Source organism: Diorhabda carinulata, chromosome 11, assembly GCF_026250575.1.
Source record: "Diorhabda carinulata isolate Delta chromosome 11, icDioCari1.1, whole genome shotgun sequence".
Classification (NCBI taxonomy): domain Eukaryota; kingdom Metazoa; phylum Arthropoda; class Insecta; order Coleoptera; family Chrysomelidae; genus Diorhabda; species Diorhabda carinulata.
This window is the reverse complement of record NC_079470.1, coordinates 1,735,396-1,756,804: the sequence shown is the minus strand read 5'-3', so window position 1 is coordinate 1,756,804 and position 21,409 is coordinate 1,735,396. Positions and strand designations below refer to the sequence as shown.

At 31.7% G+C, this 21,409-nt stretch overlaps 3 protein-coding genes across 5 annotated transcripts in view; 2 read left to right on the top strand and 1 right to left on the bottom strand.

Moving 5' to 3' along the window:
• Positions 1-8: 8 nt before the first annotated feature.
• Positions 9-2,311, top strand: LOC130899703 (uncharacterized). The gene is made up of 3 exons (XM_057809844.1): positions 9-1,240; positions 1,324-1,516; positions 1,581-2,311. Exons 1-3 carry the CDS (start codon positions 1,054-1,056, stop codon positions 1,585-1,587), a joined length of 387 nt encoding a protein of 128 aa, XP_057665827.1. The 5' UTR covers positions 9-1,053; the 3' UTR covers positions 1,588-2,311.
• Positions 2,312-6,804: 4,493 nt separating this feature from the next.
• LOC130899704 (protein kish-A) lies at positions 6,805-11,341 on the bottom strand. The gene is made up of 3 exons (XM_057809845.1): positions 11,167-11,341; positions 10,999-11,108; positions 6,805-6,968 (listed from the first exon to the last, which is right to left on the bottom strand). Exons 1-3 carry the CDS (start codon positions 11,167-11,169, stop codon positions 6,863-6,865), a joined length of 219 nt encoding a protein of 72 aa, XP_057665828.1. The 5' UTR covers positions 11,170-11,341; the 3' UTR covers positions 6,805-6,862.
• Positions 11,342-13,255: 1,914 nt separating this feature from the next.
• The window catches only part of LOC130899699 (diacylglycerol kinase epsilon), a 114,062-nt gene continuing 105,908 nt past the window's right edge, over positions 13,256-21,409 (top strand). For all 3 annotated transcript variants that reach the window (XM_057809840.1, XM_057809838.1, XM_057809839.1), the window contains exons 1-2: positions 13,256-13,651; positions 13,728-13,896. In XM_057809840.1, the coding sequence (XP_057665823.1) occupies positions 13,478-13,651; positions 13,728-13,896 (343 nt within the window). In that variant the 5' untranslated portion in view covers positions 13,256-13,477. The remainder of the gene's footprint in view (positions 13,652-13,727; positions 13,897-21,409) is intronic.

Below are 21,409 nucleotides of genomic sequence, written 5' to 3'. Positions count from 1 at the left end.
TAAACTTTCCTGACCTGCGACCAAAATAAAATTAATTGCAATGCAAAATGCAATTGCCAGCAAGTAACCTCAACGCAAAGGTCTGTGACTATCTGTGTGTCTGTTGTGATTGAATGCATTTTTACAAATGCTAACAGTAATTGAAATTAAGTATTTCCGTACTTTGATACCGGTTATGAGATTATGTAGCATAGTTTATTATTTACCTACATGAATAGAAAATATTAATAAAGACCGCTTGACATGATGCAATGCAATGCAAGATGCAATATTTCTTGATAAAAAGCATCAAGTTGTTTCATACAAGATCTCACACTTTATCAGTTTGATGACATTTTTATTGCGTACAATTGCAAATTTAGAGAGAAATAAGTTTTTTATCTGCTGATATTACGTTTTTTTTTCCTTGGAGTTTTTTATTATATCTTTCTTCATCCATTCTCAACTAATTTTTGTAGCAGCAGATATAATTATTGCCAGCGATGCACTGACTACTTTTTTCTTGTTTACTTTAATTAGTTTTTTTTTATTTTCATTTCAATGCCTAAAAAATATTAAATAAAGTTTGAGGTTAGGAAATTGTTTAATTTTACTTATGATGGAATTTTGATTAGTGGCAATCATGATGCAATGGCAAGGGACAAGCAATATCCGTCTATGTAATATTTTGATCTTGCAAGGAGTTGCATGCAATTTCTTGCATCATGTCAAGCGGCATTAATAAATAGTAGATTTTAAGGTGATATTCTTAAGGCCGCTTTACATAATGCAATACAACGTGCAAGAAATTGCATGCAAGTCTCTGTAAACAGTAAAAGTAAACAAATCTTAACCTCAAATTTTATCTAATATTTTGTACCTAGTTTAACAATGAAAATAATAAATCTAAGTTTTACGAAAGTCAGCTGATCTATTAAGCCAAAAGTAACTAGATTGCAACTTGCACGATTTAAAAATGGCACAAAACTGCGCATGCAAGAAATATTGTGTCTTGCATTACATTACACGTTGTATTGCATCATGTCAAGCGGTCTTTAGGCATGCGTTGCATTCATGAAGGATTCGCCACTGTACCAACGGCCACTTTTATCAGGCTCTAGTTCAGAAAGTTCAATAGAGATAAAATCTAGGAGAAATTTATATCGAACTAAAAAATACATGAGAATTATTGAACAATACGACGAGGAAGAACTTCGTGAACATTTTAGAATGAAGAGATTGACATGTGATTATATTATTGGTAAATTTAAGAAAGCAATTATGAATTAAGTACAGTTCAAGTAATCCTATTATTAGGTTCAATAGAGAAATTCCTTTTTGTAGATGTAATCAGAAATGCAAAGGTTTTGTCTGATTATAAAAACCCGGAAGAAAAAAAAACTTCAAAGAAGGCTGTTTACATGACCATATGGTATTTGGCAAATACTGAAACATGTAGACAAATTGCTGATCAATTTGATATAACTAAAAGTTCTGCTCATCGTGTGATTTCCAAAATAGTCGACTATTTACCCAAGTACATTATTTGGTCTAATTGTGAGTAAAAACAAATTATGAAACAAGAATTTTTTAAATTATAGAAAATGAATGGTATAATAGGGGCTATTGATGGAAACGGCCAGTATCAGACCAAGCTCATGTGTATTATAATAGAAAAAGTGATTACAGCATATTACTTCAAGGTGAATGTGATAATAAAAAAAGTTCTGAGATGTCTTCCTTATATGAAAAAGGTTTGAAAGACTTATTTCAAAATGATTTTTTATTGGGCGACTCTGCATATATGCTTGACGTGGTTAATAGCACCTTTTAAAAACAATAGACAATTAACTCATAATCAAAAATAATTCATTTACAGGCATTCCTCTTCAAGAATTGTAATAAAAAACAGTTTTGGGTTATTGAAAGGCAGATTTAGGAGATTAAAATTTTTTGAAAATAATTTAATTTTTGTGGTTAACCCATCAATGCCCCAGGGGTCATTAACGAACCAAGAAATAAAATCTGGTTATTGCTACAATATCTAGATGGCGAAACAAGCTTTTTTTGAGTTATAAATACACATATCGATTTATCATCACTACCACGCGACTCTTCCAGGCACACCACTTGTTTCAAATTATTATTGGTGAGTAGTTTTATATGATTTTATAAAACTCTATGAAAACAACGAGCTATTTTTTTACTGGGTCGTTAACGACCCCTTGGTCACTTATAGTAATTTTCTATTGTTTTTTAGGAAAATACCGTAGTTGCTGATCTGATAGATGAAGCCGAAAATTTTCACATAAATGATGATCAAATATTTCCAAAAGGCATATATATATATATATATATATATATATATATATATATATATATATATATACTCAGAAAACGAAGAAGATACTGATCCAAATCATTTGAGTAGCCGGCAACTCAACCCAGAAGGAGAGTAGAGAGAATAAGCGTATTTTGTTAAATATCGAGGACGATAGTCGATAGAGGAGTATCCAAAAGATACCCCGTTAAAATTTTAAGCGAATCAAAGAAATTATATTCGTTAATAATCAATCAAGTAGTAAACACGTTCAACCTGTTAGAAAAAAATTATAAGACTGAAGTAACGTTTCAATGGGAAAAAGGTGACTTCATTGATTTCAAAAACCCACCCCTTTGAGTTTTGAGTGGTTTATGAGCAGATTTGAATTCTCAAGCAGAAAGATATGTTTATTGCAATTCTTTTGGTTAGTGTTTATGTTCCCTTACCACGCAGGAGAATGTTTTGGAAGAAGCTGAAGATGTTCATAATGCTTCGGTGTTGCAGTCAATGAGGCGTAATCGATTTGAGGAAATATGCAGATAACACCGCTTTAGATCGAAGGCACAAAATGACTAACCTTCGACCAATTATTGATGTTTTTAATAATGCACCTTTATAACCAATCCTATCCATAGATGAACTAATGATTACCTATTATGTAAAATGTGTGTAGTTTATACATCAAGACCATATTCTTGGTACGGTTTTAACCATTGCAGTTATCCGAATATACAGTTAGCTATTGGCTGCTCTTCAACTGATCACGAGTAAAGGCAAGATGTCAATTTCATACCCTACTCTCACTTCATTCTATAACATGCACCATGTTTTATTGTTTTTGTTGTCTTGGATGGTGTAGTTTAAATTTCAAAGGATCAGAAGCTTCGCGAGTTTGTATGGAATTGTTATGTTCTAAAAATTAATTTTTCGAAAACTAGATAAAGTTCGAAAAAATAAACAAATATTGGCATTTTTTGCACAAAATAAGTTGAAACCATTTTCTCTACGTTAATGGAAAATTACGATAATAGTTGGCTTGAAATTTATACTTATCGATTAATTTCACGCTCACCGTTGCATCAAAATATTTACTTTGCATACGATATGTTTCATTATTTTCAAGGAATTTGGCTGGACATATTAATATGTCGTGCCTTGTATGAGCAGACTTCTTTAAAATATCAAATAAATAGAGCATAGTAAATTTTATATATTTTTTTAGCGAAATGTGCTATAATTTCATGTGACCGTTGAGTCGACCGATGTGAGGTTATGATTATTTGTTTTTTTTGGAACAATATTTAAAAGAATTTATATATTGTATTAAAAAGTATTCTTAAAGAGAAATATCCATATTTTTCTTACTTTACACACTTTTCTAGTCTTTTGCGGAAATGTTTCAGCACACGAGTAAAATTTAGAGTTTTCTAAAAAGGCAATTCATGTGAAGTTCATAATTTTAGTATGTTGTCTTAACAGCTATCTTCCATTTCATCTACCTCCTTGATTAGGTATACCTAACATTATGTAATATATCAGCATTTTTTTCTTTATCAAGTCATATCTTACCGACAGCTATGAAACAATTAAGTAACCTTACGTTCAAAATTAAAACAATTAACTAGACTTTCTTGGTGGCAATTTTTTGGTTTAAGTAGTAAATTAAGGATAATTGTAAAGTTATTAGAAATTCCCTGTATGGATCCTTTTTATCATACAAATGTGGAAAGTTCCTGACTCACCAACTAAAAAGTTGAAAGCTGGCGAACTGCATGAACTACAAGTAGCATTTCAGTGTCTTGTAACTAGTAATTCAATTTGTTAGTTTAATTGTAATTTTTAATTTTGGCTGCATAAACCAAGTTTTAGATCAGAAGCGTAATATTATAATTTGGTTATGGCAGTGTAATTGAAAATCTAGGTTACTGTTGACTATCAATACATTTATAATGAAAAAAGTGTACATCTGCAACAAAACCTAATTTGGATAGTATAATTTTAAAAATTTATTTATGTCTGTCCATTCATTGATCAATAGAGAACTAGAAATTTTGAATTTCGTGTTAGTACATTTCTAATATTGAAGAGAATGTTATAAACAATTTGTATAATTATTTAGTTTAGGCTTAAAACTTAATATTATAAATAAGAATAGAACAGTTTTCTATATTTTTAGCTAAAAAAGTCATGTAACAAATTTTGGATATTATATCTCTTTTGTAGATCACTGTATATTATTCCTTGATATGTAATTTTATATTAAAAATATTCATAAATACTGTTTTTGTATTTTTATAACCTTTTTCTCACTCATATGGAAAAATGAAAATATGAATGAAGTAAAAAGCCAAAAATATACTTAAAAACTAGGTTATATTTACAAATTTGGTCGATGAACAAAGTAAATTTCTCAAGAGCTTTGTCACAATCGGCATTTAACAGTTGTATACTAATTCTGTAGCAACACTAGCAAGAAATATTACAAGTACAATATTCTATATCAATATGCCGAACATTATCTTTATCTTCTTCTAATACAACCTATAAATTGATGTTTGCTTGCTCCGACCCCTCCGGCTTTCAATCTTTCCCTCAATTTTAACCTTTTCGGCGGGCGCGCCCCTTTTTATTATGACCCCAGCAGGCGCGCGTTGTACTGAGTACAATACAAATTTATTTTATTTAACACCTTCAAGTGAATGTTCTTTTTTACATTTAATTTTACTAAAATAGTTTATTTACTCCAACCCGAGTTTTTAACAATGAATTATACACAGAAATTAGCTCCTAGTGCTTGTTTTACTGTAGTTTTATTTCTTCTTTCTTTAATCCATAGAATGATGTTTTATTATTTATATAAACTATTAGATGATAATTATAGAGGATAATTATTAATGAGTATTAGAATCACAAAAATTGAAAACAAGTTTTATTTGAACAACATTAAAATATTAACGCATAACTTAATCTTCAATATTTTCACTTTGGTTGTTTATGTCTAAACCACTGCTGTTTTTTTTTTTCTATTGTGTAAAGATTGTGATAGGGGTGGAATAATGTTCATCCTTCAGGTATAAGGGAAAACACCTGTAGCACTCATTACAATGGCGCGCCCGCCGGAAGGTTAATATTTGCAGAGATTGATATTTCCAATTATATTTGGTAAGTATGCCATTTACTACTTTTTAATGATTTCGAAAAGTTCTAGTTGTTTGTTAATACGTCTTAGTATCTCTTCATTTATTGACCTAGAGTTTCACGGCATTTTGAGGATTCTGCCATTATGTGGATATGTCACATTTAGAAATCTTGTATATGTACGAGTACATATATGTATATATAGATTTGAAGTGTCGTATACACTGCGAACCAAAGTCACCCTTTCGTGCTGCGATTCTGGGGAACCTAGTGTTTACAACTAATCTGGTAGAGATCTTCGTCTTCTATTTCATACGCACCCAGGTATAGTGCTCTGGAGTTCCTTAATGTTTCACACTTCAAGAGAATGTGGATAGAAGTTTCGTCCTCTGTGCAACAAAATCTGTACGCCGCATTATCTGCTAAGTCTAGCGTCTTCAGGTGTTTGTTGAGGAGACAGTTCTCAGATAGAACTCCTGTTAGTATATCTACTCTTGTTAAAGTTTCACAGAAGAGTCTTTGCCTGTTTCAGCCCCTGTAGTTTGCCTCAGTAATTGGTTTTGCTCCTATCTACCTAATACCCCATATGTAATGATTGCTGTCACAATTGCCATGTACATCCACCTTAGGATCTTTGGGTTACAATACCAATTCCTCCCTGCAAAGTTTCTGTACACCATCAGAGCTTTTGTGATTATCATTTATTCATGTTTGTTTCAGAGACGTTTAGCCCCATCGATCGACACCACCACAGTCGAGTCCTCTTTGAACTATGTCACAGAGTGTATTCTCAAAGCATCCTTTGGCGTAGATGACTATGTCGTCTGCATATTCTTGACAGGGTATGCCGAGTTCAGTCAGCCTGCATGAGAGTTCGTCTATTACTAAGCTCCACATAAGTCTAATAAGGCGTATATTACGTTTTCTTTGTTCTGAAGTCTAGTTGTCATTTGTACCAATGCAGGGATGGAGAGGTGTCCACGTCAGAATCTCTGTTTTAATGTAATTATCGACTACTTTTTCCATCGTTTTGAGTAGAAACAAGGTGAAGCTGATTGGTCTAAAGGATTTGGGATGTATGGTGTCCTTATTCCCTACTTTGGTATGAAGGTTACATTGACCCTTCTTCATGGCACTGGTATGTAACTCAGCTCTAGGCTGCTTATACTGAGGCGGATCAAGTGTGGCAAGTTATCAGTTTAAAGATATTCTTTCAAGACTAGAGATTTTTTTGTAGAGTAAAAGGGGCTTAAATAACTGGTGTCCAGACTAAGATTATAACGACTTTTTTCGATTTTTCTTCTGGAAATACCGTTGGAAAAGATATAGAGTAACAAAAATGAAATACATTACAAAATAACTCATTATTATATAGATTAATATTACAAAGATTTTTATAAATGCTGTAATTTATTAACAACTTTAATTAAAAAATAATATTGAAACTGCCATTATTATACATAATCCTGATATCCAAGGAGATTTTCTTTCACCTATTCTCGCACATTTCCAAAACGTCTTCATAATACTAAAAATTATATTATTTATATATTAAAATTTGAATATATAGAACTATAAACATAGGAAAACTCCTTATTTGTATAAAAAATTTTACTTTAATAAGAATTAAGAGCTAAGTTGGAATTTTTGGAACCGTTGGTGAACACTCTGTTTACACTACCAGAGACTGAAAGAAAACTAAATCCTATAGTGATGAACAAGTCCGCGAAATGGGTCCTCAAGCCGGCCCTGTCCGGATATTGTGTTATTCTAAAATTCGGCGAAAGCGGCAACCTTTTATGTACCTACTAATGAAATATCAGGAATTCTAAAATTCTGCATAAGCGCCGCCTTTGATGTTTGTTTTTTATATAATTTTTTATAATTATAGCTGGCGGTTTATTTACATTGTTTCTTTTGAAAAATTTCTAGGAAGGTCTATTTATTTATTTGTTTTCTTTCTTTTCTAGATCTTTTGAGAATTGGGTCCTTGCAGTGATCGGTAATATGGGTATTTAACATGTTTAAAATTTTTTATATAATTTCTTATTTATGAATTTAGGTTGAATTGTATTATATTATAACTTAAAATATTATAAATCGTAAATATATATTGATGATAATTTGAATAATAACACGTGACAGAAAACATGTTTCTATTGGTTACAGCGGTTGTGACGTATAAAGTAAGTAAATACTGAAACGTGGTCGCCGCGTGTCGCCTTTCAAACGCCATTGGTTGTTTAGTGCGATTTGTGTTTTTGTAAGGATTTCAAAGACTATTCCAATTGAAATGAAGGCCGGAAATAGGATTTATCGAAGCAAGATCGGACAATCTACCTAAGGTAGATGCATTCATAGTTGCTACATACTTTGCTAATAATCAATTATTTACTTCGGCTAAAATACGTGGAGTAAAAGCAAATAGGTAAGTACTACTAATTAGACTTTCTTATAGTAACCTCATTATCACATTTGTTTTCTTGAACTCCATTAAAATGTAGTCATAAAGATGATAGCTTTGAAGGTTTTTTTTCGTCGTTCGTCGTTTTAATGCCAACGAACGAGGTGTTTCACAAAATGCCTTTTTCTCGGTCTTTCTGGCAATCAAATTTGGTTGGAACAGCAGTTTTTTTCAATTTTTTTGCGTTGGGTTAGTTTCTACAACATGATTTTCCAAATCTGTTTCAAGCTACAGTAAAAAATAACAATAAGTTAACATTTTTTATATACCAATAGATAAAACTTAAATTGAAATGGTCTTCACAAACATATACTGGGCTGCCAGGTTTGACGCTTGCATAATCTCTTCGTATGGCTTGAAACCATTGTTTTTGACGCTTTTCGTCTCGAGGGACTTGCAGGAAAACTTTATTTGGTGTTTTTATACTAGTTGTACATTCTGATATAATGCACAAACGATACGTCATCTTGTATTCTACAAAATTGAATACTCACAGCCTGTTTTTTTTTAAGAATCCCAACAACTCTGTTTAATCTGTATTTATTTCTAGCCTCACTTAAGTCTGTTTACTTATTTTCATTACTTACTTCATTACTCATTCATGTGACAGACCGAAATAGAATGTAATCGGAGAATTTAAATAAATAATTTTAGTTAAGTAAAAGTGATAAGTGAATTATATTATAAGTTAGTGTTGTGTTAAGTATTTAAATAAATTAAGAGCTTAAGAGACAGTAAATGAACATGAAAAATATTATACTATTAACTTAACCTTTTCCCGCGAAAAATATTTGTCAGAAAACAGCCAGCATTTTTTTATTCAAGTTCATTGTAGTTTTTCAACTGCAAGGACTAACATAACCAATAGGTTATGGGCCCAGAACGTTGTTAAGAATTAGTAATATTTCGTGGCTAAAATCAGTCAAGAAAAATTTAGCGTTTTAATGACAAGGTCAAAAGAGAAAAGTCTCGAAAGATTTTAGAAAAATGACTACAAATATTATTAATAGAATCAAAATATTATGCCAAAAAGATAAGTGTTTAGAGGCAATAGATGGTAATCCACCAGACTCAACAGCAAGTAGAAAAAAGAAGGATGAATGGGAGTGTAAAGATGCAAAAGCTCAGTCTATTATTATTCCGGGTATATCAGATAAGCATTTAGATATTATTAAAGAATGCATAACGGCAAAGAACAAATTGAGGCACTTAAAAATGTGTTTGTAATGACAAGTTCTTTGACTAAGATGGCATTATGGAGAAAATTATTAACTATGAAAAATGAGGAATTTGAAAAAATTGGCGAATTGATCCACAGCGACGTTTGTGGTCCAATGAACCCTACCGGTTTTGATGGATCGCGATATTTTCAGGCCATTATCGATGATTATTCGCATTTTGTTGTAGTTAAAACTCTCAAAACAAAAAATGAAACTGATAAAAATTTAGAAGATTACATAGTAGAATTGGAAAGGTAAAAAGAAGTTAATGTTAAAGCAATTAGATTAAATAACGGTGGTGAATTTATAACAAATAGATTTAAAGAATCCTGCAAGAAGAAGAGGATTATTTTGGAGTATACAACGCCACATACACCACAGCAAAACGGAACCGCCAAAGGAATGAATAGAACTCTATTAGACAAAATTAGAACAAAAATAATAGATTCCTGTATGCCTAAAGAATTGTGGTGCGAGGCTTTTAAGGTTTCAAGTTATGAATTAAATCACCTGCCATTTAAAATATTATCCAGAGGAGTGACACCATCGAAAATATGGAATAAAAAAAATTATTTGACAAAACTCGAAGTTTTTGGATGTAGTTCATGGTACATACCATTACCAAAAAGAAATAAACTAGACGCTCGAGCAAAGAAGGGAATTATGGTTAGTTATTGCGGAGGTAGGTGGAGATTGTGGTTACCGGATGAAAGAAAAATTATACGGCCCAGAGAAGTTAAATTTGATGAATCTATAATGGAATTTAAAGCGATTAATCAGAATAAAGAAACAAATAAGCAACAGATGATATGTGAACCAAGAGAGATTATAGAGGAAACTTATGAAGAAAATTTACAAAGAGATAATGATATAAGCGAAAGTGATGCTACATCAGATAGTTCAGACAATGAAGATAATACTCAAGAAAATGTTGCATTGCCAGAATTGTCATTAATCAGATCAGGTAGAAATGTAAAAAGGCCAGGATATTTAGAAGATTATGACATATATTTCACTTATTGTTTCCTTAGTTCAGTAACAAGGGAACCAGAAATCTATCAAGAAGCTATTAAAGAACCAGAATGGCAAGAATCTATTGAGAAAGAACTTCAATTCCACAAGAAATTGGAAACATGGGTAGTAGTAAATGGATGTCAAAGCAGAGTTGACGTCTTTGAGTTGTCAAAAAACAGCCAGCGTTTATTTTTTTATCTAAGTTTATTGTAGTTTTTCCACTGCAAGGACTAACATAAGCAATAAAAACTGAAAATAACAAAGAGCAAAAATATTAGCTTTCTTCTAATAAGTGGCCTTTTACAAATATACAGTGAAAATGAAGCTACTGGAGATTGTAAAATTGTCTTTGTATCAGTATAAATACTATGTTTACTATTCTAATGATAGAACACCTTAGAACCTGTCAAGTTACTTTTCAAATTTATATTACAAAGTCATCCTTCACATTTAATCCATCTCAAAACAGGAATAATTATTACTTTTCTTTATTTAGAAGTTAATTAGTTATGTTAGTGCAGGTAATACTATCTAGATTAGTCGTGGCTCACTCGGTGATCTGATGCCCATTGTGTTGATTTATTCGATCAAAAGTTTATCTTTTAGATAGTTTTCTATTGTTTTAGACTTTTGAATTAATTCACAATGATTGTTGAGAATTTTACGTTTAAGTAAAATACAAAAGTAATAATGAGCAATAGAAGTAACTCAATAAATGGACAAGTTGTATTTGCATGAGTAATATGAATTAATTGAAATTCTGATTTTTCAATACAATATCTGTAGACTCGTAATATTATTTAGCTCTTAATTCATAATGTATTAAGTTAATATCATTAAATTAAATTACATTTACTCACCCAGTTCTGTTTTTATCTAGAATACTAGGAAATACGCCTTTTAAGTAAGTACACGTACATAATATCAACAGTGTTACTGTTAATAAACTTTGGAAACTGAATATAGCAGACTGGAATTAAAAACGGTTCATATTTATTATTGGTACAAAAAACATTTCACGTTCTTACCATTTTTAAGTAAACATAAATAACATCATCTATAAGTTTAACCTAACTTTTGTCATCTGTAGTTTATGTCACCTCATCATTTTCGTACATCCACTGAATAAAATTATCTGCCCTCTGGATTTGAATTCCTGAACTAACACTTTGTATGTAATCAGACAAGGATTCCAGAATCAAACATGAATAGAAAAGGCTATTATTGAGTCCTAATGCAAGCTGTTTGCAACTTTGTGGTATGCAACTTATTAGAAAATTGACTTGTTTTAAATTGTTATATTTCAGGATCACATGGAAGTATGCATAATGCAAGAGTACTTTGACAAAGTAATTTGGGAATAAGAATGGATGAAAATTGAGACAAAATATTCCATGAGCACTTGACATAGAGTACTTAAAAATTTAAGAAACAACAAATTTCCAAATATCAAATGTAACACAATCAGGGCCGGATTAAGATTTATAAGGCCCGGGGCTAAAATAATGACGGGGCCCCCTTAAGGAATTCGAAAACCCGGAAAAATTCACAGTATAATATCAATACGTTAGATTTGTGGTATCAACACATCAAAAAATACAGAATGATTTCCAAATGATGGGGCCCTCTTGGACCTGGGGCACGGGGCTATAGCCCCCCCAATCCGGCTCTGAACACAATACATCTAAGACAATAAATTAAATTATGGGTACATAAACTAAAATCACTTGTCAAGACTTCTCAACCCATTTTTAAGATAAACTGAACTCCCTTTTCATATCCACCATTTTTTCTTTGTGTCTATTTGAAATTTCTTCTCAAAGCTCCTTCACCCATTGATGTTGTTTTGATATTTTTTGTGTATTCAAATGAGTTGCTTCATTGAGCTGTTGGTTAAAGGTTTCACATTATTTTACTTCACTATTATATTACAAATTAAGTCAAATTATCACGAATCCCTGTGTCCTGAATCCTAGTTAACCCGAAACTGATTTGGATCAAGTTCACTGTTGTTGAGAAACTAATCGGGTTGTAATCATATGATAAGATCCTCTTTTCTCTGGTAGACATAAAAAAACCTGACAAAATAATGATTAATTTTATATAAATGGTTAGGCTAGTTTCCATTTGTACTACCAGAAAAATACTATTAAATAATTTGCTTACTCCAAAAAAGCAAAGAAAAAAATGTGCTCTCGGAAAACCTATATTTATATAGCTTTATATAAATTTGCACCATCTAATTATGTCAAATTTTCTATTTGCACCCCTCCAAAAACCTTAAAAATTATTTTTCAAGTGTGGATCAGCTGTTACAATGATCATACCGTATGAGCATGTGCGGTAGAAAATCATGATTCAATTTAAAAAAAATCATAAATGATTCGCTTTATTTTTGTTTGTATTACCTATAAATTATCATCAACTAATTTGCACTCAGGTAAAATGGAGAAATCATAGAAGTATCGAGCTCCCTAAAAAATTATAATCCTTATAATCCTTTCTCAATTTTAAGAAGAGTTTAAATAGAAGATTTGTTGATAAATTAGAATAAGCATTTACTGCTTGATTCAATTTAAAGCTTTCATTTTTATTTTTATTTTTTTGGTAGTAGAAATAAAAATGAAGTTAATTATGTTCGACTTTATATAATATTAACCATTACTCTGCAAGGGTCTATCCGGTCTGGTAGACTGATGGGTAAATGTGATCAACTGATTGGTTGTTTCATTTGACTATGGTTTTTAGAAATTTAAAAATTATGATTCCCCTTGTATGGCTGTTTTCTAATCATTAATTAAAATGAGCAGTGTAATTCATAAGTTACTGAAGTTTGTGGCTTTCATATTTGTCGGAATTTCTACATAAAAATAGCTTATTGGTATTAAACTTTCTATATAAAGAGCAAAATCCATGGGAATGGATAAATCGTTGATAACTGCTCAGTAACAATTATTAAACATCTAGAATCTATTATATAACATTAACTAAATAAATATAGAAGTATTAACGCATAAACAGTAATAAAAATGAAAAGTATATATATTAACGCCTTATTATAAAACAAGGATACATAAATCAGTTTGGAATGTGAATAGAATATTATGACTTGGCAACGTTGTTGATTATTTTCTCCCTTCTCCTATCATCCATTCCTATAGCGTAGTGTAAAACATAAACAAGAGTTTTGTTAAAAATTGCAGTTGTTTTGTTGATTCACAAATAATAAATTCTGTGGTCAAGTATATACAAGTAAAATACAATCACTATGTATTCAATCATTTTGTGTAAAAAGTTAGCAATATTTGAATTGAAATCTAGGCAGATATAAAATCTAAAATGTGGGTAATGGGTGAATTATTTCTCCCTTACGGATTCACAAGTTTCTTTTGTGCGGTGTTATTGTGTATCATTAGTTTTTATATATTTAAAAGACTAAGTGGAGATGGACCAATTATTGTTAGTAGGACCCTACAGGGACATAGTTGGAGTTCTGTAAAAATTACTGCAAAGGTTAATTGCTACTATGTTCTAGTTTGCTAAACTTTAACCCAGTAATTACTCAATTTCTAATTTTTTTTTGTTATAGACATGGTATTGTTCTATATGTGAAGCTTTGTTACTTAATGGAACTGGAGTATACTGTGATTGTTGTGGTGTATGCGCTGATCCAGATTGTGTGAAAAAGGCTAACTTTGGATTAAAGTGTAAAGTAATATCTAGCAATGATCAAAATCAATTACATCATTGGATTAAAGGTACACTATTTACTTGATTTTCTAAATTCTACAATGGTAAATGAAAGATTAGTTTTGGAAATATTGTTTACCACAATTGAATTATCCTAAAATTTTTGGTGGGTCTTACACAGTGGAGGACTAAGCCCGTCAGAGGCTCGGGGCGGCAACGTTGAATGAAGCCCCCCAGCTTTAAAAAATGTAGTTTTACAAGCTTTTGATTTAGTTCACATTTTTATGTATAAGTGTTTATGTTTATTTCATTAAAATCTGGCATGTGAAGTTTATATTCGACTTGAATTATTTAGGCTAAATAAACATATATACCTACAATATTGAATGGATATGGGTGAAGAAAATAAAATACGAATCGATCGACAAAAAAAATCAGATACAACAAATCAGATAGTTCTTTGTATTTTTTATAGCGTGTTATATGTGTTTTCTTGCCCTCAATTTACTGAACTCCTCAATAACTTCTTTGAAATCGATTTATTTTGAAAATTTTCTTTCTATTGAAAGCACGGCTAGATTAGCCAGTCGTTCTTGACACATTGTAGATGGAAGATAATTTTTAATTATTTTAAGTTATGAAAACTCCTATTGCATGATGCAACCAAGATGTAAATGGTCAAAAAGTATTGAAGTATAAGCAATATATAGGGTAACAATTAATTGAAGTCCCATTTTATTATAAATTAAAGGATTTCTTGGGCTCTCCATTTGGCAGCAACATCCATTCTCGTATTGGGGGCTTTTACATGCCTGCGGTACCTTTTTATTTCTTGGAAAACCTGCTCCTTGTCAAATTCACCATAAATTTGTATCAGATTATCAACTGCTACAGTCAGAGTGTCATCTGAAGCTTCTGACATAAACTTTGTTCCAATAATTTGAAAAATATTATTGATTTTTGTTTCATGGCCCCGTATCATGACAACAATTCTTGTACAAATCTGTTTATGCATTCATACATTCACCGAAGTATTTCTTCTTGAATTGATAATCCAGTATCATGAGCTGATTCTCCTAGCATCGTTCTTTTTATCTTCTTGCTCATTTCTCAATGTTGATGTCCAAGTCATTGCTTGGTAAAATCACAAACAGCCGCCAGAAGCAGGTATGCTCCTGATCTTGTGTCCAGATTTACTTTTGGTGGATCTTAAAAATAATCCAAACTACTCACAATTGTTTCTATGTTTTATTTTGCAACTTTTACTGACTTGTAATGAGCACACCAGCGAGTATCTAATAAACGTCTCGTCTCTATTCTCATAAAAAAAAGACTCCTAAACTTTTTTGTTGTGTTTTTACCCAAGGGGAAACCAAACGAAAACATGATTTTGGTTTCTTTTTATTGCACTTCCTATGAAGATGTGTAGTTCATCTTACATCCTAAGGAGTGAGAGGTGATCAGACATTATAGCTCATTTGATCGTCTTCAAAAGTATGCTTCTTGTGGACCCTTCTATTTATTTTAAAACTTCTATGGTACTAAGCACATTTTCTAAGTTTTATTTAGGATTTGATCAGGGGAACGCGGAGGCATTTGGGACCAGAGGCCTCTGGCCTTATAATATTCAAGTTACTCCTTAGGATATAGGATACAAGTATTGTAATAAAGTCCTTATTATGAAATAATAAAAAATAAAATTGAAAATATTTAAATTTCAAGTAAAAAAGTCGTCGCACTCTCGGCGTGAGAAACTGGCATATTTTTTTCCCTTAGCAATCAGTAAATATTGACAAAAATCTCAATTTATAAAAGGAAGTTTCCAATAATTTCATTTATTCTATAATTTTTTCCTCATTAATTTTTGATAATTCTTATAATAATTAGTTTATGAAATAAAAATTCATAAATAAAAGTTTCAATTTTGTAAGCACTCAATTTTGCAAACTCTATCGATTGCTGTGTTTGCGTTTGTTGTAGCTTCTCTGGTAGATTCTAAATCGATGATATAAGTATGTTGCTTACAAAAAATATTCAAATTCAGTGGTTGTTGTGCTTTGTATGGGAAAAATCACATTTTGGTTGGTTTCATTAATTTTTGTGTAGTAATGCCCAAATGATTTTCCCCTTTTGCATATCTACAGCTAAATGCAAAAAACCCCAGCTCACTACATGCTTCCTGTGAGGAGATCTCACCATTATAGACAGACTGACACAAAGACTAAACGCTAGGATTAGCGCATTTTTGTAAAAAAAATCAAAATATATCATAGAACACTAATTTTCATTATTTATTATGTTCAGCGTAAATGTTTGTAAAAAATTTGTACAGTGAAGTGTAATATTTGCCCAATGCATAAGTTTTATGCAAAGTTGTATATAGTATTATTAATTGGGAAACATCTCTCAAGTTAGCGGAACAACTATTCGGAAAATGACTTTTGACTGGACCAAAAATTGCTACTCAATTGCCGTTTTTATTCCGTGAAATTCCCGGAATTTGCCGTTAATTATTTTTTAAAATATGGCCTGCTCCGCTAACTTGAGACTCAAGTTACGAGACACCCCCTGGAAAATAGCTTCCCTCCGTACGGCAATTAATTTGAAGTGGATAGATATTTGCCGCTCACGAAAATATCATTCCCAAGGTCGGGTATGATGAGGTCTGGGGCAAAACGGGAAATTTGCAATTCTCCATCTCAAGTTAGCGAGACATCCCCTGGAAAATGACTTCCCCGTGTACGACAATTAATTTGAAGTGGATAAATAATTGCCGCTTGATTTGCCGCTCACGAAAATAACATTCCCAAGGTCGGGATATGATGAGGTCTGGTGCAAAACGGGAAATTCGCAATTCTCCATCTCAAGTTAGCGAGACATCCCCTGGAAAATGACTTCCCCGTGTACGACAATTAATTTGAAGTGGATAGATAATTGCTGCTTGATTTGCGGCTCACGAAAATATCATTTCCCGTTTTGCACCAGACCTCATCATACCCCGACCTTGGGAATGATATTTTCGTGAGCGGCAAATCAAGCGGCAATTATTTATCCACTTCAAATTAATTGCCGTACGGAGGGAAGCCATTTTCCAGGGGGTGTCTCACTAAGTTGAGTCTCAAGTTAGCGGACCATATCATTTTTTTAAAAAATAATTAACGGCAAATTCTGGGAATTTCACGGCATTAAAACGGCAATTGAGCGGCAATTTTTGGTCCAGTCAAAAGTCATTTTCTGCATAGTTGTCCCGCTAACTTGAGAGATGTAATCGGGAACTAAGATGAAGCTATTGCTTCTGTGGAATGCCAGGGCTTCTCAAGAAAGATGCAAGTACACTAATGTTTTCCTCCTGTGTGTCCACCTGAGGAGTGAAGAACCAGCATGCACTGTTGTCACATTTCTATTGACAGAAATCAAAATTATCAATAGTGGGAACTACCTTAAAGTAAATGATAGTGGTGTATCTAGCTTACTACCAAACAATAGCTTTTTAGATAAGTTTTTAGATATTAGGAGAAGAAAACTAGATAACTGTGAGTTACTGAAATATGGATATTATTACATATGTACTAGTTGCATTGAACAAGTTATACTGAGTGGTTAGTCATCTCTGACAAAGATATTGTTAAATATGAAATAGCCTTTGGTTTGAAATGTGTTATGGCAGATTTAGAGCATGTTGAGCATCTGAAATTAGCTGTTGTAAGAAAAACGACGTGACTCCTCATTTTATTGCTAATCGGAGATAGTATAGTACAACAGCAGTCATGAAGCATTGAAGAATTTTATGTCTGAAAACTGAGTATTCTAATAAGCAAGTAAATTAAGAAGTATGGGCTCCTGGTGTTTAAAAAGTATCCTATTATCGCAGGGTCGCAGGATGCAATTTGTGAAGATAGCAGTATAGAGATAAAGTATCCTTAAATTGTTAAAACTCACCCGAAATATGTGAAAAATGGTGAACCTACTGATATATGTAATACACAGCCACATATACAAAATGTATTTGATAAGGTTGCAAAAAGGCTACTGTGAAAAATGTTGAGATCATACGATCAAACACATCCATTTTTCTGAAATTGTTATTGGGTTTGTGGAAAGAAAATATATATTTGGTGTTATATAATAGTGCAAATTATCCGTTTTTATAATATAATATAATAATATTTTACAAAAATTTGAAGACAAATGTTAAAAAAATAAATATTAAAAAAATGATAATCTAATATTGAAATAACAACCTATTGACTGATGATTTGACCAATGAAATACGAGATGAAGTTGATGAAGGTCCCACTTTTGTAAAAATTATTTTTAGTACACGAAGAATTATCTGTGACAAATATATATTGAATACAATACCAATCATCTAAATAACCAAACAAAAAATAAAATCTGATACTTGTAATATTATCACTAATTTTAAAAATTAATTCCAAAACAATACTAAACTAAAACCAAAGAATTTATCAAACAAAAAAAGATCTCAACATTTTTAAAGCAGTTGAATCTAATAAAACTGTTATTATGAAATCAGAAGATTATAATAATAAAATGATTATTGAATGATAAGACAGCTTACAAACAATTTAAACAGCATTTTATTTCTCCATCAGATGCGAGGAAATTGAAAATTCATAATGCCATACTCCCTGAAATATATGATCTGTCCAAACTGTACAAATCTGTCACACATCTTCAGCCAATTGTTTCAAGTAATCAAACTCCTCTCCCTCATTATATATCTATTTTAAAATAATTTTATACCAAAATAAATACATACAATATCAAAAATTTATTTGGTTAGATGTTATAGAAAACACTACCACTACAACCAACTCTCATAATTCACTGTCTGACGAGCGTTTCGATAACCAAGTTATCGTCTTCAGAGAGTGAATGTAAATTAAAAAAACCTAATCAGTTGACTTACCTGTTTTATACTGAATTTTTCTACCAATAAACCCTTTTCTGCGAAAATTAATTCCAGCGGGAAAAGTTTGCATGATACACATATGTATGCCTATGTACAGGTACGCTCTATCTCTCTCGCACAATGTGACGTCACGCTGGAATCAAAATGTGAAGTATAATTGTATGCTGTATACCTGCTAGAGTTTTATTTTAATTTGAAAAGATATATTTGATATAAAGACATGTCTATATATATATATATATATATATATATATATATATATATATATATATATATATATATATATATACATTAGCGGCGTGAAGTGGAATCCCCCCATGTTAAAATTGCGGTTAAGGTGGCATCAGCGGTAAAGTGGAATCCAATATACAGATGCCAATTTGCAAATCGAAAAAAGATAGTGCATTCGACTTGGAATTTCATCAGCTATCACATAAGGTAAAAATGGGCCGGAGTGCAATTTACACCATATTTGAATGGATTTTAAATTAAAGTTCACAGAGTTTCTGTTGTATGGCTCTGGTATCTGGTATATGAGAATATCAGAAAATAATGGTTTTGGATGTTCATGTAAACGCTTATTGACGAATAATTGTTAATATCTTTTTTCCTCGAGTAATAAAGTGAACAAAAATGTTGATTATCCATTTTTGAACAAGTCAATGTGAAAAATTGAGAAAATTCTATTTTGCAAACCGAAGCTAACGTAACCTGACCAGGTGGCCGTGAGCGTGTATAATGATCGTTAGTGTTACATTATCTATGACATAAAATGTAATAATTAGATACTCAATAAATCAACAAAACAATGATTAGGTTCAGTTAGGTAAAAGTGAATTCTCAATATCATAACATCAAACTCTCCATGATTCAATATGAATCGCTTTGAATAATGAGTGAATCATTAATACAATAAAGACCAGTATATGGCAATCCTTATATCTATCAAAACAGTTTGAAGGATGTCTGATAACTTCATTTCTTGATTAAAATTATTGCTTTTAAGTAATACTTTTTGTTTTATATTAATTATGAATTATGCTCTCATTTCTTATTACAACAATAATATGAATTTGTGATGTTTTTTGAAAAGATAACCTCGACATCAGGTAATTTAAGTATGCTAAGGAATGTCAACAAACACTGAGACAAGAGAAACATAACTGCCCAAAATTGCATTCAAAGATTGTTCAGACATTAATTTAGTACTTTCCGCAAGACAATCACCAGCGATTTCATCACTTGAAACATCAATTTTCATATTATTTGAAATATTCATCTCAAGAGTTCCTAATATATTGTTTGCATCCTGTGGTTCATATTTTGTTTCAACTGGTGCTGCTTGTAGCAGCGAGGACTCAAACGTTGACATATCTGATACGGTGGACGAAGGAACATATTCGGATTCTGAAGTAAGAGATGGATCCGATATTGAAACTAAAACCAAATGTTATTTCAACAAGATTGGTAATGATAGAAATAATAATAATATTGTTGATGTACTGAGCCAATTTCTCAAAATTTTTTAGAAATACAGTCAATTCTCCAGTCCGAAACTGTTGATTGAATATTGATGCTAATTTTCAGACTGCTCCACGACCACCAGTGATTCTATCTTACTCAGAATGATTTGAATTTGTTTTATTAAAGTACTCATCAAGTGTGTGTAGGCAACTATTTTTTATTATTTCCAACAGCAAGGTATGTTTTTGAAAAGTGAAATTCTACATGCATCATTCGTGCTAAGTTAGTGTCGAAGTATATTTTTTACAAATGCTAAAAATTCAGCGAAAATATGTTTTCAGTCACAAGAGACGGAAACGTCAACTATCATCTCCAGTACTTATCCCTCTTATAATATATAGTATTGACGACTTCAAATTATCAATGGAAAAGAAGGAGTCGTTTTTATATTGAAAATGCATTTCTGAACTTTTATTTATTAAAAAGGAGATTACAAGTGTGGAAATACCGTGAGATTTAAAAACAATTTATTATTAGTTTGACATTACTCGTTAATCATTTAGATTTGTCTGTAAGTAATTTTGCACTTTCCTGGCTAATACCACGCCGAACATTGAATTACATCCACAATGAAGAGCGTGATGCCGATCGACCGACAATCGAGACAGACATCTCAATGTTTCGCAATTGCAAGGAGAGAGGTATAGCCACCGACTAGTTTCGACCTTGTTATGATCTCATCAGGATGGCATAATACTCTCTCGTCTGGTACCCCTAAACCAGACTGAAAATTACGATGATACCCTTTGCTTGGATAAAATTCCCACCAATATGAGAGTCCCAAAGAATCAGTTACAGCTTATTGCAATTACAAAGACACGATAAAATTATTCTGAGGAGAGAACTTCTTGCAAAAAATAGCAGCTGTGTTACTCGGTAACGAGTGGACAATTCATGAAAGTAGATATGCGAACAGTCACAAATTTACATTATTTGTTCTACAACAAATTTTCATTTCGCAGTCAGACTAGGTGGTCTGTAAACGTAGATGGGAGCATTCCAAGTGGATTCGTAATAGGACCCTATTTTATTGAAAAATCGGCAAATGGATAGAGTTTCAAGTCGTTTACCGCTACTTCTTAAGGCTTATCAATTTCAAAGAAGGAGTTATCCTTTTTCGA

Coding starts and splice junctions, on each gene's coding strand:
- LOC130899704 (XM_057809845.1), bottom strand. Junction 6,969..10,998: donor CTAGATAAAAACAGAACTGG/GTGAGTAAATGT, acceptor TATAATTTTTAG/TATTATGAAGACGTTTTGGA.
- LOC130899703 (XM_057809844.1), top strand. CDS start 1,054: ATGAAGGATTCGCCACTGTACCAACGGCCACTTTTATCAGGCTCTAGT. Junction 1,241..1,323: donor GACATGTGATTATATTATTG/GTAAATTTAAGA, acceptor TCCTTTTTGTAG/ATGTAATCAGAAATGCAAAG.